Source organism: Taudactylus pleione, unplaced genomic scaffold (genome assembly GCF_031769625.1).
Source record: "Taudactylus pleione unplaced genomic scaffold, aTauple2 ptg000903l, whole genome shotgun sequence".
NCBI lineage: Eukaryota > Metazoa > Chordata > Amphibia > Anura > Myobatrachidae > Taudactylus > Taudactylus pleione.
In genome coordinates this window covers 4,079,650-4,095,366 of record NW_028285304.1, presented here as the reverse complement: position 1 = coordinate 4,095,366, position 15,717 = coordinate 4,079,650, and the positions used below count along the sequence as shown (strand labels likewise).

At 46.9% G+C, this 15,717-nt stretch overlaps 1 protein-coding gene across 7 annotated transcripts in view; it reads left to right on the top strand.

Annotated features, from left to right (window-relative positions):
- Positions 1-15,717, top strand: part of CNOT4 (CCR4-NOT transcription complex subunit 4) — a 79,282-nt gene that overhangs the window by 33,422 nt on the left and 30,143 nt on the right. For 4 of the 7 annotated variants that reach the window (XM_088459260.1, XM_088459262.1, XM_088459264.1 and 1 more), the window contains exons 3-7: positions 384-581; positions 1,510-1,596; positions 2,905-3,006; positions 7,535-7,660; positions 12,268-12,401. In XM_088459260.1, coding sequence (XP_088315386.1) covers positions 384-581; positions 1,510-1,596; positions 2,905-3,006; positions 7,535-7,660; positions 12,268-12,401 — 647 coding nt within the window. The remainder of the gene's footprint in view (positions 1-383; positions 582-1,509; positions 1,597-2,904; positions 3,007-7,534; positions 7,661-12,267; positions 12,402-15,717) is intronic. The other 3 variants (XM_088459261.1, XM_088459263.1, XM_088459267.1) reach the window with 1 other exon arrangement.

Here is a 15,717-nt window from a genome sequence, read left to right as displayed (position 1 = left end):
TGCTAAAACTATGTGCAGTGCATGCTGGGATGTGTAGTTCCACAGCATCTGGAGGGCCAAGTTTGAAGACCCCTGCTTTAGAGGAACTGTCCAGAGGATCTGGGTCAGATCCTCTCTTATCTAAAAGAAAACATTAGTACAGTGGTTCTCAGAACCTGTGTATTAGTGTACATGTAACTGACCTACCCTGCTGTCGCTTTCAACATTCTCAAGGCAAAGAATAGATTTAGTTAGTATAGTTTAGAGGGGTAATTTGGTAAAAGGTGGTAGGCCACTTATCTGTTATCATTCAGTGTTGTGTATTTTTGATTATGTAGCGCGAAGAAGCCTGCGTAAAGTCCCCAAGCATTCCTGCGCTAAAATCCCCCTGTGTTGTTCCTTAGCCATATCCAGAAGACCCAGCCGTATACAAACCTCTCTCACAGGAAGAGCTACAGAGGATAAAGAATGAAAAGAAACAGAAACAGAACGAGCGGAAACAGAAAATATCAGAAAACCGGAAACATTTGGCCAGCGTGCGCGTGGTGCAGAAAAATCTAGTCTTTGTAGTGGGCCTTTCACAACGCCTCGCAGACCCAGAGGTGAGTGCCACGGCGGCCTAATAATGCCTTGTAAAGCTGGGTACACACAATACGATGTAACAAACCATGCGACTGTCGTTCCAATTTAACTGAAACCCAGAGCACAGCATATAGAGCGTACACACGATGCATTCTTCTGAACGACAGTACGATATATCGTGTCGGGGGATTATATGCAATGAATCATTTCTACTGTACACTATGCGCAGTTGTGCGTACACGTTACACTATGTGCAACACTTCGTTCATTGTCTCGCCCCATCTGACGTGCAACGACTCGGATGGGATCTACAGTGAACAATGGATTTGGCATGCCCGCTATACGATCTGTATGATATATGGTTCCAAGCTGCGACGGAACAATATATTGGACGATAGACCGTATAGTACGTACCCAGCTTTGACACTTTTGGATTTTATAAACAAGTAAAGAGAGTTCTTATCTGATGAAACGCCAGGACTGTTGGAGCCTCATATGTCCTTTTTACTGTTTGAATAAAGCTTTTAGTTTTTTTGTTTTTGTTTTGTTTTTATTCGATGTATAATTTCATTGGGATTTTTTTCGTTGATTTTGGCTTGTCCCCACATGCACTTTTTAGGACATTTGTGATGCAGTGTTGATACATGTAAGCCACTGCGCACTGAACACTTGTAATCCGCGCTGGAATCTGATCTGCCTATAGAGATCATTCATTACTACAGTGGCCGCAGGTAAAACGCGTTGTCTGCTATTACTTGCCCACGAACTCATCAAAAATCTTGTTTGACTTGTGAGAGGCAGCTAAACGTTGTCATTTACACAGCTGCCAAATATCAATTCCTTTTATAAAACAAAAATTAGCACGATCATGTACCTGCATAAATTGTTGACATTATTGCGCATATAACTTTTTTCTTTTTTCCCTCTATTGTTCCTTTCCCTTCACAGGTTTTAAAAAGGCCAGAATATTTTGGGAAATTTGGTAAAATACACAAAGTTGTTATCAACAACAGCACATCCTATGCAGGCTCACAGGTCAGTAACTGGAAAGCTTTACTGGGGTCCTTTCCTGAAATTGCGCTTCTGTCAGAACAAGGCATTGCTATAAGGCAGGGATGGGGAACGTATAAGGCCCTCGTCATTTGGTCTGGCCGTCTGAGCTTTTTTCTGCTAGCCTCATCTGGCTAGCAGGGTGCCTAGAATGGCACACTGCAACTAGAATCTATGCAGTAGTACCGCCTGGAGCGTCCTTAGCGTTCAGACGGTCACACCGCTGCCCTTACAGCTCCAGGGATCACCGGCGATTGTGACCTTGCCCCGTGTGACGTCACACGGAGGGGACATGGCCTACATTGGGCCCGCAAATAATGTTATATATATCAAAATGGACTCTGCAGAAAAAAGGTTCCCCACCCGGTATCAATCCGAGCACTTTAGACATTACAGTATTTGTCCATATGCACGGCAGCACATTGTGCCAAATTGAATCCCCCCCCAATTAATTAAAACAATACTACTTATAAGTGAAGACCTCTGTATAGATTTGTAACTTCTGTAGAAACAAACGTCATTTGTTAATGATACATTCAGGCCCCATTAAGGAACTGGAAGGGATGATTTTTTTTTTTTGCCCAAGGAAACTGTGTAATGTAATCCTGTTTCCTAAGTATATGTGCAAAAAAAAAATTGTACAACGTTTAGATATCTTTTCTACAATGGAGGTTATGGTATATTTTTAGGAACTTCTTCCTAGGATGTTTTTGATGCAAAGGAAAATAAATAAGTTAGCATACCAACACCACCTGTCAAATTATTTTTAGAATTTTCCTATGTGGCAAATTTATGATTATTAAGGGTAGAGTGTAGACCTTCCATTTGTTAAAAAAAATAATGAAAAGGCTTATTTTTGTCATTATTTTATTTTGGTTTAGTAAGCATTGTGACTTAACGTAAATCCCATTTAAGAATGCGGCTAATATTTATGATTTCCAATAATACAGGGAGTTGTTTAGATTGCAGAACCCCTTATTCATTTATGATGTATTTTGCATTTTGAGTTTTAGTTTGTGAATAGATGACTGTTTCTAATGAGTATCAGCTTTTTAATTAAATGTTACTCTTGACAGGATTTTGCGTTTAATAGTGAGCGTGAGATGTTTTTGTTGGTTTTAGACCTTACCGGGTGTTTTTGCTGATTAGCTCTTGCACACCCCAACCGTGTTACGCATGCCTTGAGAACGGTTTCAGCTTAAAGAGGTTTTTATTCTGCCGGAGGACGGCTATCACTTGTGCCAGTGGTCAATAACTAGAAAAAAAAAATTTTTTTTAATCCATCTGTTGCAGGGTCCAAGTGCCAGTGCATATGTAACGTACATACGGTCAGAAGATGCTCTTCGAGCTATACAGTGTGTGAACAATGTGGTGGTGGACGGACGAACACTTAAGGTATGATGGGACAGACGGTGCTGGCAGTGGGAACATGTTTTCATCCTCTGTACGTGTTCTTATGTTAGGCGGGATAAGACATTCATGTCCTTTAAGTGGGTCTTTGGGAGGGTTTTACCACGGGATACAGTGTTCTCATCAGGGCCTATTTGATGGGCGCTTCGCCCAGCATTTTTCTTAGTGTCCGTGGCTGGCCTGGCTTATAGAGGGCACTGGTGCCGGCCAGCAGGGGGGTGCAGTGGGCAGATTTTTTTTTTTTTTAATAACTAAAATGTCCTGGCTATAATACAGCCCCAGTTATGTAACAATAATAGTAGTAATCGTAACAGTAGTAAGATGTGTGGCCTCAGGAATGGAGGAAGTCCTCATCCTGTCTGCTAGGCCTTTATGCTGGGGGTTTGGGTTTGACCCCATCACCGATGTGTAGCGAGCTGGGTCTGTTAGCAGCAGGTGCTGGGTTCCTCTTCGAATAATGTCTGTGGTTACCGTTTAGGGTTTAATGTTGGGAATTACTATAGTGGGCCGGGTTCAGTTAGCCTCGTTATCTTACCGCAAAGGGGGTGTAGCCTTGGATTGTTATGCCCGGAGCTATTCAATTGCTAAGCCTTTTTTTTTGGTTAATCTGCGGCTAAAGCTCTTTAACCCATAGATTCTGGGATAAGTACCTGAAGCTATGGTTTAATAAAACTTACAAGGCAGGCACGGTAAGGGCAGAAATCCCTACTTAATGCGGATTTCTGTTTGAGCCTCAAGAGACGGTGAGCAGAAATCCACGTTAATGTGCAGCCTACTAGTAATTGAATTGCCCCAGGCAAAACATCGCGGCTAATCCTCACTGAGGATAATTGAATTTGGTCCAGTTCCTGCAGTTGGGTGACGTCTTGTAACTGTGGTCGCCATAGCAGCCGTATGAGAGCAAGTTTTAAGTCGATGGTGGTCGCTTGAATGTGTGTCTATATGTATGTGTGTGTGCGTGTATGTATGTATATATATATATATATATATATATATATATATATATATATAAATATAGCCTTGCAAAAGTATTCACCCCCCTTGGCTTTTACCTTTTTTTTTTTTGTTACATTACAACCTGTATATTTTATTTTATTTGTGTTATCTGAATTTTGTGATGGATCTGCACAAAATAGTGTAATTTGGTGAAGTGAAATGAGATAAAAATATATAAAAAAGAATCTTTATAAATAAAATTCTGAAAATTGGCATGTGCATATGTAATCGCCCCCTTTGCTATGAAGCCCCTCAAAAGTTCTTGTGCAACCAATTACCTTCAGAAGTCACATAATTAGTGAAATTAAATCTAAGTGTCACATGATCTGTCAGTATAAACAACACACCTTCTCTGAGAGGCCCCAGAGGCTGCAACACCACTAAGCAGGAGGCATCACACCATGAAGACCAAGGAGCTCTCCAAACAAGTCAGGGACAAAGTTGTTGAGAAGTACAATTCTGGGTTGGGTTATAAAACAATATCCAAATCTTTGATGATCCCCCCGGGGCACCATCAAATCCATCATCATCAATCGGCAAGAACATTGTACCAGAACAAACCTGCCAAGAGAGGGCCACCCACCAAAACTCAGACCGGGCAAGGAGGGCATTAATCAGAGAGGCAGCACAGAGACCAAAGGTAACCCTGAAGGAGCTGCAGAGTTCCACAGCAGAGACTGGTGTATCTGTGCATGTGACCACAATAAGCCATACACTCCATAGAGCTGGGCTTTATGGGAGAGTGGCCAGAAAAAAGCCATTACTTAGTGATAAAAATAAGAAGACACGATTTGAGTTTGCCAAAAGGCATGTGGGCGACTCCCCAAATGTACGGAGGAAGGTGCTCTGGTCAGATGAGACTAAAATTGAACTTTTCGGCCACCAAGGAAAACGCTATTTCTGGCGCAAACCCAACACATCCCATCACCCCAAGAACACCATCCCCACAGTGAAACATGGTGGTGGCAGCACCATGCTGGGGGGATGTTTTTTTTTATCAGCAGTGACTGGGAAACTGACTTGAGTCGAGGGAAAGATGGATGGTACAGGGCTATTCTTGGGCAAAACCTGGTTCAGTCTGCCTGTAATTTTAGACTGGGACGGAGGTTCACCTTCCAGCAGGACAATGACCCGAAGCATACTGCTAAAGCAACACTCGAGTGGTTTAAGGGGAAACATTTAATTGTGTTGGAATGGCCTAGTCAAAGCCCAGATCTCAATCCAATTGAGAATCTGTGGTCAGACTTGAAGATTGCTGTTCACAAGCGGAAACCATCCAACATGAAGGAGCTGGAGCAGTTTTGCCTGGAGGAATGGGCAAAAATCCCAGGGGCGAGATGTGGCAAGCTCAGAGACTTATCCAAAGCAACTTGCAGCTGTAATTGCAGCAAAAGGTGGCTCGACAAAGTACTGACTTTAGGGTCGGAGAATAGTTATGCACGCTGAAGTTTTCTGTTATGTTGTCCTAAATGTTGTTTGATTCACAATTTAAAAAAAAAACCACAACGTTACAGTTGTAGGCATGTTCTGTGAATGTAATGATGCACACCTTCAAACAATCCATTTTAACTCCAGGTTGTGAGGCAACGAAAAATGCAAAGGGGGTGAATACTTTTGCAAGACACTGTGTGTGTGTGCACGCACATTCCAAATATGATATAAAAAAATGGAAGGAACACCTGTTTAAAAGTGCCAATAGGCAGTTGTGAAAATCACTGTAGGTAGCACAGTCTATTATGTGCAAGTAAATAATTAACCATGTATTGCACATTGATAAGAATTGATGTTATCAGCTTGTTGAGGCGCATGAGTCCTGCAGAATGGGACGCAGGCCGGACAAAGCTGGAAAAAGGCTTCCACAGGTGTGACTGGTCCGTAGAAAATGTGTATTCTAGTTGGTTCCTCCTTTTGTAGCTATGGCGTTTATCGGATGAAAGATAGTAAAATCTTGCACAAGTTTGGTAAGATGGTCGACTGGCACAAGGTCGACATGGATGTAGGTCGATGGGTACAAAAGGTCAACATGGGGATGGACGGCACAAAAATGGTTGACCATTTTTTGTTGTTTTTTAGGGTTAGGCACTAACTGGAGGGTTGGTTAGGCTCTAGGTGGGAGAGTTACGGTTAAGCACTAAGAGGGACGATTAGGGTTCGGCACCAAGGGGAGGCTTAGGGTGAGAAAATAAAAAAGTGAATGTGTCGACCATTTTTGTGTCAACCATTCCCATGTCGACCGTTTGTACTGGTCAACTTGCATCCATGTCGACCCTTTTCCTGTGTCAACCTTTACTGTCTCTATTAATCCACACCCGATATGGCATGTTAGTAACTGATCTGTGCTGGGGGGTTTTTTTCACCGCTTTTTAATCTTTCTGTAAAAGGTGTCCTTAATTCTGTAGATCTTTGGTTATATAGGTTAATACAAGTTTGTGGGGGAGATTCAATAGGCCATGGATGTCTTGCCATGAAAAGTACACACAGCTAGTAAATTAGAGACTTGCGATCAACTAGCAAAGCAGTCCCGAGGCAGCAGTGTCATCTTTACCAGTTCTGGTATGAAAATAAACAGTCCTGGAAAATACCATATGATGTACTCTTTGGGTAGACTATACCTGGCGTAGCTACTGCAGTGCGAAACGCGGCGTGTCCTATGGAGCTTTAGCTGTTGACCTGGACATATGCGGGTCTGCAGCTTCAGGGCTGAATTTACCCCTGTTAAGATGCAGTCTATAGAATTGAATAAGGTTCTCCTATGTGTGGTCTTATCTGAGATCTGTAGAATGATGTTAATACCTCTTTGTGTGCAGTCAATGTCCTTTTCTGTACAACCCAATGCTGGTCTTGTACGGGACAATCCAATTGGCTATTTGGCCGCTCGCAGGGATGGCCAGCGGAAAACAGACCCGACTATTCAACACCCGCACCAAACCACGGCTCACTTAGCGGCGTGGTAGTGCGGTCAGCGTATGCCGAGCACATACAGCCACACGGCAGTCAGTGGGTTTGTAGGAATGGCCAACAATGATCAGAATTGCAGTTTGTGATATCGCTGTGTGTGGTCAGCGTTAGTTTGGGGTCTCTATCGATACAAGGCTTTCAGTTGGGTGTTGGGTAGGAACATTCCCTCATTATGCTCAGATCTGTTGAAGTAGTTGCTTTGCAGGCGTAGTTGTTTTCCTCTGAATGTATATCAGTGGGAAGAAATCTACAAACCTTGTTGTGTTTTTTTTTTTTTTGCTTGCTTATCAGTTTTACGCGAAACCTCCTGTACGGCAAGGTAACATCCAGCAGCGATGTATTCAATGTTTCAGTAAAAGTTCCATCCTCAGCAGAACACTGAGAGAGAGATTCACTTTATGATCTTACATCTATTTACTAAAGCATGACGTTTTGTCGTCATCATTGTCCGTGAGACATATCGAAAGAGCAATATGTAATGATGTGTTGGGAAGAGGCTACTTGTATTGTTTTGGGTCCTAATAATATTGTTTTTATTTTGTTTTTTCCCTCTCTCAAGGCATCTTTAGGTACCACAAAATACTGCAGTTATTTCTTAAAAAATATGCAGTGTCCAAAGCCAGACTGTATGTATTTACATGAATTGGGGGACGAAGCAGCCAGTTTCACAAAAGAAGAAATGCAGGTAAGACTGTGACTTGATCCGTGTTGCATTATTTGATCCGTTCTGTGGAACCGCAGTGAGCACTTTGCAAAACCTGGTTTGACTGAGCTATAGATGCGTATTCTATTTTGTATAATAATCATTGTCTCAAGCACCAAGATAAATATATGCCATGTATTCACCATATCGCTGGCTTTCAGTCTATTAGGCCTACTACGGTCACAGGTCACGTGCTTAAATCAGGGGCCCTAAATTGCATGTCTGTGCCCCATTTTTTTATTTTTTTTTTCCTCTACATTGTTGTTGTGAGTGTGATGTGCAAATACAGATTAATAATGTTTCTAGTAACCCATCTGTTATGTCTGTTACTTCAGAGTGATTTCATGCCATTTTATCACTCCAGGCTCCCTCTGTCTCTCCATCTCCATGACCCATTGTCTCTCTCCAGAACCCTCTATCCATCCCCAGGACCCCTGCATTTTTCCATCCCCAGCCCCACACCGTGGCTTTCCATCCCAAGCCCCGCCCCCCCTGTGACTCTCCATCCCCAGCCCCTCCCCCTGTGGCTCTCCAGCCCCTCCCCCCTGTGGCTCTCCATCCCCAGCCCCTCCCCCCTGTGGCTCTCCATCCCCAGCCCCTCCCCCCTGTGGCTCTCCATCCCTAGCCCCCCCCCCCCCTGTGGCTCTCCAACCCCAGCCCCCCCCTGTGGTTCTCCATCCCCAGGCCCCCCCCCTGTGGTTCTCCATCCCTAGGCCCCCCCCTGTGGTTCTCCATCCCTAGCCCCCCCCCCTGTGGCTCTCCATCCCTAGGCCCCCCCCTGTGACTCTCCAGGCCCCCCCCCCCTGTGACTCTCCAGGCCCCCCCCCTGTGACTCTCCAGGCCCCCCCCCTGTGACTCTCCAGGCCCCCCCCCCTGTGACTCTCCAGGCCCCCCCCCTGTGACTCTCCAGGCCCCCCCCCCTGTGACTCTCCAGGCCCCCCCCCTGTGACTCTCCAGGCCCCCCCCCCTGTGGCTCTCCAGGCCCCCCGCCCTGTGGCTCTCCAACCCCAGGCCCCCCCCCTTCCCTGTGGCTCTCCAACCCCAGGCCCCCCCCCCCTGTGGCTCTCCAACCCCAGGCCCCCCCCCCCTGTGGCTCTCCAACCCCAGGCCCCCCCCCCCTGTGGCTCTCCAACCCCAGGCCCCCCCCCCCTGTGGCTCTCCAACCCCAGGCCCCCCCCCCCTGTGGCTCTCCAACACTAGGCCCCCCCCCTGTGGTTCTCCATCCCCAGGCCCCCCCCCCCCCCGTGGTTCTCCATCCACAGGCCGCCCCCCACCCTGTGGCTCTCCAGGCCCCCACCCTGTGGCTCTCCAGGCCCCCACCCTGTGGCTCTCCAGGCCCCCACCCTGTGGCTCTCCAGGCCCCCACCCTGTGGCTCTCCAGGCCCCCACCCTGTGGCTCTCCAGGCCCCCACCCTGTGACTCTCCAGGCCCCCCGCCCTTTGACTCTTAATCCCCAGGCCCCCCCAAATCCCCCCCCGTGACTCTCCATCCCCAGCCCCAGTTTGTCTGCCCTTGTGCGTTTCTCAGCCTCATTCCCCCGGCCCCTGTGTCACCTCAGTTCAGTGTAGTCAGTTCCTCCTCCCATCATCCCCCCCCCCCCCCCCCGTGTTGTCAGCCCTCCTGTCTCAGCCACCCCTGTCAACACTTGCCTGATGATGCTCTTGCTGACTGCTGCTTGTCTCACCAGCTGCTCTTCAGGCTTTCCGCTGTTTGTGTCTGTGTCCAGCCGACGGCGTCACCGTGCAGGCTGCCTGTGCTTGTTGCAGCATGCACTGAGTGGGGCCGGGCTGCGGAGGGGCTTGTGGCGGAGCTGTCAGTGGTGACTGACAGGCTCCGCAAAGGCTTGTGGGAGGAGCTGCTGCCGCCGGGCATGCTCAGCAGCTCCCCCGTCTTTTTTTTTTTTCCCATCAGCAAGCTTCTGCGTATGCTGTACTACTGAAAAGCTGCTCGAGGCAGCGGGTGGGTAAGTGGAGGTTGGCCTCTGGCTATAGTAGTGACCGGCCCAGCGGGATCAGGCCCGTCATCCCAGCGGCCCAATCCGCCCCTGCCGGGATCCTGTACCCAATCAGTCTGAAAGCTAAGGAGACATGTGCCAAGCTCCTTGTGGCAAATTGTTCTGTACAATCAAATGCTAAAATGAAAATCTTTTTCCTATCCTCCAAATAAACAAGGACAGTCTACAGAATGGTAAATGCTGAAAGCAGACTTGATAAGTCATACATAATATACTATATTAAGCATATACTCTAAACATACAGAGCAAAATGGAATGAATGCACCCCTCATTGCAGGATTTCTCTCATTGCGCTTCTGTACTGTGTTTGTGCAAATGCGTAGTGTATGATTTATGGGTCAGTGTGCAGAGATTGAACATTTCACCCTTTTTGTTCCTGGAAATAGAGTATGTTGCCATTGATCATAAATGGCAATATATTCTCGAGCGTGCACTGTGCAGGGTGTGAAACATTCTGTATGTCACAGAGCACAATGGCTGTATTTGTTCTGCTCGAGATTCTCCATTCATAGGCTGATAAACTCCGCCATGTAGAGTGCTTGCAGGCATGCAATACCACTAATTGCTTTCAAAATTACCTTTAATAAGATAATTAGCACTGTTAATTGCTGTGCTAGCCTTTATGATTCAAATTAAAATTACATTGGCATAACGAGTTACATATTCAATGTTACGCATCCAGATACGTCAAAATTAAAAATACCTTTTATTTATTTTTTTTTCTAAGTAGTCGCAACCAAACTTGTGCACAGTTACATTATCTAATGTAGGGGAACAGTCTCTGTCCAGGTGGGAGATGGGTAACACGTCAGTCACTGTTTGCTTTTTGCTGCATCTGTTTTACAGACCATAGTCTCCCATTCTATCATCTCTATTTTATATTGTATTTTCTAAACACGTTTTAATGGGTTTCTGCGAATTGAAACCGCTGTTTGTACCTATATTAATTAAGAGGAAAAAAAAAAGTTAAGACACCAGAATGTTGTTCCTTTATTTATCCCAGCGTAACTTTTATATATTTAGATTGATCTCAAATGTGCAATAAATTGTACTGCAAACTGACATCAGAAATATTTTTTCCCGAGGAAGAGTGACCAGAGTTAAAATGCAAAAAAAAAGTCACCGGAAATAATGAAGGAAATTTTAACTGTATTCCAAAAAGTTAGAAGCGATGTTTTGAGATCTGTATGTTCTGTGTCAAACTTTTTTTTTTTTTTTTTTACATATTTCCATTTTGGCAATAGCACAATGGCTTATACAGAAATAACCCCCTCCTACCGACCTCTAGGTAGCCCCTATGGACGTCCTTGGGATTTGCTGTTGCTATGCAGTAATACTCCAGGCCTGCATCATTCAAACCGTGCCTACAGATCACATAACCGGGAACCAAATTAAATGGTGCCCTAGCTGCACCTGACAATCACTAGTGGCTGTGATCGATAGATTACGGAGATTGTGCAGCGTTATGACTATATAGGTCAGGGTTTAGTCTACCAATTGACTACCATATTTCTATATTTGTGGTGGAAGACGTGGCCTCCTTCTCACGATTCAGGCGAAAGCACAGAATTTGCACCCGTCTCCTGCTCAGTGAAAAACCATTTGGGCCGCAGGAAGCCCTTGGGGCTGTCGGGGGGGCCGCAGGAAGCCCTTGGGGCTGACTGGGGGGCCGCAGGAAGCCCTTGGGGCTGACTGGGGGGCCGCAGGAAGCCCTTGGGGCTGACTGGGGGGCCGCAGGAAGCCCTTGGGGCTGACGGGGGGGGGCCGCAGGAAGCCCTTGGGGCTGACGGGGGGGGGGGGGGGACCACAGGAAGCCCTTGGGGCTGACGGGGGGGGGGGCGCAGGAAGCCCTTGGGGCTGACGGGGGGGGCCGCAGGTAGCCCTTGGGGCTGACGGGGGGCCGCAGGTAGCCCTTGGGGCTGACGGGGGGGCCGCAGGTAGCCCTTGGGGCTGACGGGGGGGCCGCAGGAAGCCCTTGGGGTTGACGGGGGGGCCGCAGGAAGCCCTTGGGGCTGACGGGGGGGGGCCGCAGGTGGCCCTTGGGGCTGACGGGGGGGCCGCAGGTGGCCCTTGGGGCTGACGGGGGGGCCGCAGGTAGCCCTTGGGGCTGACGGGGGGGGGGGCGCAGGTAGCCCTTGGGGCTGACGGGGGGCCGCAGGTAGCCCTTTTCAAAAAGTGATTCAAAGATTTAAAATTCTATTGGCTATCGTGAATTTTTCAGTTTTATAGTTTCTCCACCCGTCAGACATTAACATGTGGCGTTATGGTGCATACACACGGTCAGATTTGATGAACGATTTTTACAACGATTTGAACGATTTCTAACCATATCCAAATGGAATCGGCCAAATCTGACTTCAAACACAGTCGATGTCAGAGATCGTTATCTGACATGCAGGAACGCGCATCGTTCCTTGATGCATGCCCTACATGTCAAAGATATGAACGATTTTTACAACCGTTATCGTTCATATCTGATAAGAAATCTGACCGCGTGTATGCACCATTAGGCCTACATAGTAACTGCGAGGCTTATCTGAGCGTCCTAATAACTTATTCCTCCCCCTTTCCGCAGGCGGGTAAACATCAGGAATATGAACAGAAGCTGCTTCAGGAACTCTACAAACTAAACCCCAACTTTTTACAGTTGTCTACGGGTACAGTTGACAAGAACAAAAACAAAGTAACACCCCTGCAGAGGTACGATGTGTAAGTATTGGCACGGCATGATAAGTTTCCCAGCTGCATGTTTGTCTGCATGCTATATTGTTATAGCTCTGAGCGGGGGGACTCGTGTCTTGCGTTACAGTAATGTGGATGGCGGTGTCTGTGTGAAAGTTCTAGAGGAAATTAATTTCTGGTGTAATCTTCATTAAGTGGTTTGTGAGGAGCATAATTGCTGGCTACTCATATAGGAGATTTATTTATCAATCGTTATGTATACGCATTTTCCGCGTTACTTTACAGAGATTGTACATTCACATCAGTCCCTGCCCCAGCGGAGCTTACAATCTATATTCCCTACCACACGCATACATTCGTTTTTATTTGTTTGTCACAAGTCCGTTAACCCACCTGTATGTTTATGGATTGTGGGCGGAAACCAAAGTATCCGGAGAATCCCCGTGCAGATATAAGGAGAATATGCAAACTCCACACAGATAGGGCCTTGACGGGGATGGAACCCAAGACCTCAGTGCTGTAAGGGCAGCCAGCTAATCACTGCACAACCATGAATATAGGGCCTGATTCAGACCCACTCGCAAGCGGCTGTCCGCTCGCAAGTGGGTCGATGTTGTGCACTGCGCATACGCACGACGGCGGGAGCTCCGTCGTGTGCATGCGCCAGACGCGACGAGCGAAGGACTTTCCTTCGCTCGTTGTGTCTGATCAAAGGGGGCGTGCTGTCGATGTTGATTGACAGCACGCCCCCTTTGGTGGGCATGCCGGGGGCGTGCCTCCCTGACGGGGGCGTTCCCAAGGGAACGCCTACCGTCAGAAGCCGGCCCACTGACATCACTAGTGATGTCAGTGGGAGTGATTTTGGCTCTGATGGAGCCAAAATCACTCCGGCCTTGCGGTTGAAAAACTCAACCGCAGGCTCCGGCTCGCAGTGGCGATGGTCGCGAGCCATCAACCTGCACGCTCGTACAGGCTGTGGGTGGTGACCCACAGCTATACGAGCGTCCAGGAGGACGCTCCATAATTATGGAGGACGGCCCTCATTCAGAGCGTGCGCTCTGCTCAGAGCGTACGGCTCTGAATGAGGGCCATAGTTTAGTCTATCATTGCAGCATTATAGGTTGCAGGTTTCAGTCTATGGAGTGTATTGTCGTCTTATTATGAATAGTTGTGTGAAGAGTAGTGTTTGTAGGACTCGTGTGCTTTGGCCACTGCTGTGGGTGGCATGAGGAAAATAGATGGATCATTAAATGGGTACACTCAGAGTGAGTGAGTGACGCTAACCATACTAAACCTAACTGAAAACAAGGCCTTCCATACATTGGGTAGATAACATGCCAGGGATATGTATGATAATGCCGGGACTGCACTTGTTGCTTGTAATTATTACGGGCATGGTTACAAGAACAGACCTCAGTGACTTTGAAAAGGGGAGTGGTTGCTGGGATACCTTTGGTAGGATCTTCAATGATGAGGAGTGTTCCAGGTTTTAATGTTCTGCCAGCAACAGAGGGCCTGATTCAGAGCCGGACGCTCGCTCTGAATCAGGGCCGGCCTTTTGGGGTTTTTTTTACAGCGGTCTCCTGGCCGCTCGCATAGCTCTGGGTGACCACCCACAGCTATAGCGAGCGGCCAGGAAGATGGTCGCGATGGTCAAGACCCATCACGACCATCGGGCTTGTGACGAGACCCTTGTCTCTCAACATTGGCAGCACGCCCCCTTTGGTACGAGACCTGGAGCGACGGCTTGCCCGTCGCTATCCGGGTCTTGCGCATGCGCACTGGGCCACCACCGACCCACTTGCGAGCGCACAGCGCTCGCGAGCGGGTCTGAATCAGGCCCAGAGTCCAAAGCTGGGTACACACTTGGCCGGGTAAACATCGTTGATGTCGTGAGCTGCTGGGGTACCGGCACCGGCAAGTGCATGCACACTTGCAAAGCTGTGCGAGAGGGCAGGGGCCATGCTGCATTCGGATGTCGCTGACTATGTGCAGGAGCGTGCATCCGTCAGCTACATAGGTCATCCACATCGGCGAGTGTGTACTCTCTATCTTCTAGTGCAGTGATTCCCAACCTCGGTCCTCAAGGCACACTAACAGTCTTGGTTTTAGTGATATCCATGCTTGAGCACAGATGGTTAAATCAAAATGACTAAGGTACTAATTAAGTCACCTGTGCTCAACTATGGCTATCCTGGGCTGTTAGTGTGCCTTGAGGACCGTGGTTGGGAACCCCTGTTCTAGCGTGTACCCGACATAAGGTGCAGTCATTATGAAACACTGAGGGAAAACCAATATCCACAGTTTAAAGTTTTAAGGCCAAGCAACTGACTGCCAAGTTCAAACTGGCGAGAGCCACCCGTTTTATCAAGGCGACCATGGCTGAAATAATTTTATATATTTTGTTTTATTAGATAAATATTTTGCTTGGTCTATAAAGAAAAGTACTTTCCCTCTAATCACTCAATCGGCGACCAAGCAAATCGCTTGCATCTACAAGCTCCAGTATTCAACAACTTATACTGTATTAAAGTGCTTCTAACTTAAAAGGACCGCTGTTCATTAATAATGATGTATACCACTAAGGGGGGAATTCAGTTAGGTGAGAGATGACAAAAGACGAAAAACTCACATGCTTCGCCTTATAATTTGCACACATCGCCTCCATGCGCGCACCCGAGATATGCACAATAAATGCGAATTCGCACTACTCGCAGTGAGAGTGTGAATTTTGTCCAAAAAGTGAACAAGGAAAATAGCAAGAAAAAGTGAAGGCTGAATTGTGCATTTTAAAAAAAACATAAAATAAATTATAAAAAGCTGTAGAATTTTGTTTAATTACAAAAGAATTAAATAGAAAATGCAAAAAAAAATGTAGAAAAAAGATGCTTTTGGTGTAATTTGAGGCAACTTTATAAAATTAAAAGAAAATTATAGAAGGCAATTATTTTTCACTAAAATACTTTTCATCAAATTTGGTGTGCATTATTTAGCTAAAAACTTATTTTGAGGTGATTTGAGGCCATTTATTTTTCACCAGAAAAAATTATTGAAAAATTCTAAATGCCTAATTAGTCATTAGGGGGGGAGTGTCCAAGGGATTGTGAAGCAAGTACAGAAATTTTTATCTTTAAAATACAGATTTCTACTTCAGGGTCCATAGGGTATCCACAGGATACCTTGGGGTATAGGTGATGACGTCAGTCTTCAGGCACCACAGAGTTAAAGTTTTCAGCCTCCCAGGATGCATCTGGGTCCCTCTCCTATACCCCGCCCCCGGGCCAAGGCATCCCAGTTTCGTCGGTGCCTGGCCGGAGTCGGAGGCACTGTGCAGAGGGGGGCT